This window comes from Neopelma chrysocephalum, unplaced genomic scaffold, assembly GCF_003984885.1.
Source record: "Neopelma chrysocephalum unplaced genomic scaffold, ASM398488v2 Primary Assembly neopelma1_294, whole genome shotgun sequence".
NCBI classification, from domain to species: Eukaryota; Metazoa; Chordata; class Aves; order Passeriformes; family Pipridae; genus Neopelma; species Neopelma chrysocephalum.
In genome coordinates this window covers 17,673-18,533 of record NW_020897956.1, presented here as the reverse complement: position 1 = coordinate 18,533, position 861 = coordinate 17,673, and the positions used below count along the sequence as shown (strand labels likewise).

Sequence of the window (861 nt, the reverse complement as noted above, 5' to 3'; positions counted from 1 at the left end):
TTTCCCTGAGTGTCCCTGAGTGTCCCTCATTTCCCTGAGTGTCCCTGAGCATCCCTCCTTTCCCTGAGTGTCCCTCAGTGTGTCCCTGGGTGTCCCTCCTTTCCCTGAGTGTCCCCCCTTTCCCTGAGTGTCCCTCCTTTCCCTGAGTGTCCCTCAGTGCCCCTCCTTTCCCTGAGTGTCCCTCAGTGCCCCTCCTTTCCCTGAGTGCCCCTCAGTGTTTCCCTGAGTGTCCCTCCTTTCCCTGAGTGTCCCTGAACGTCCCTCCTTTCCCTGATGAGCGTCCCTCAGTGTTTCCCTGAGTGTCCCTCGGCGTGTCCCTGGGTGTCCCTCATTTCCCTGAGTGTCCCTGAACGTCCCTCCTTTCCCTGAGTGTCCCTCAGTGTTTCCCTGAGTGTCCCTCCTTTCCCTGAGTGTCCCTCAGTGTGTCCCTGGCTGTCCCTCCTTTCCCTCAGTGTCCCTTGTTTCCCAGCAGAGCTGCCCGTGCCGGAGCCGTTCCCGGTGCGGGATTCCCGACCCTTCGGCTGCGCTGCCAACGGGCAGTGGCGGAGCCCGGGGCCCTCCGGGGGCTCGGGGCTGCAGAAACCGCGGCTCAGCAGGGGCTCCTACCTGGAATCCCGGAAAAATCCCAGGTGTGTACGGGGCTGGGGGGTGGAAACCTCTCATGGAATATCCCTGGGGCAGAGGGAGGAGAGAGAAAGGGATGGGGGGCTGAGGGACGGGAGATTGGGAGCCCAGGGGAGCCCAGGTGGCCTTCTGGGCATTGACCATTCTTAAACCTGTTCCTAAATCCATTTTAAACCTATTCCTAAACCCGTTCCTAAACCCATTCTAAACCTATTCCTAAACCCATTCTAAACCTGT

General features: G+C 59.6%; 1 protein-coding gene across 3 annotated transcripts in view; it reads left to right on the top strand.

The window, feature by feature from the left end:
- SENP1 (SUMO specific peptidase 1) overlaps nucleotides 1–861 on the top strand; it is a 15,947-nt gene that overhangs the window by 2,530 nt on the left and 12,556 nt on the right. For all 3 annotated transcript variants that reach the window (XR_003537502.1, XM_027704871.1, XM_027704870.1), the window contains exon 3: nucleotides 473–629. Coding sequence is in view for 2 of the 3 variants with exons in the window: in XM_027704871.1 (XP_027560672.1) it covers nucleotides 473–629 (157 nt within the window). In the remaining variant the exon portion in view is untranslated. The remainder of the gene's footprint in view (nucleotides 1–472; nucleotides 630–861) is intronic.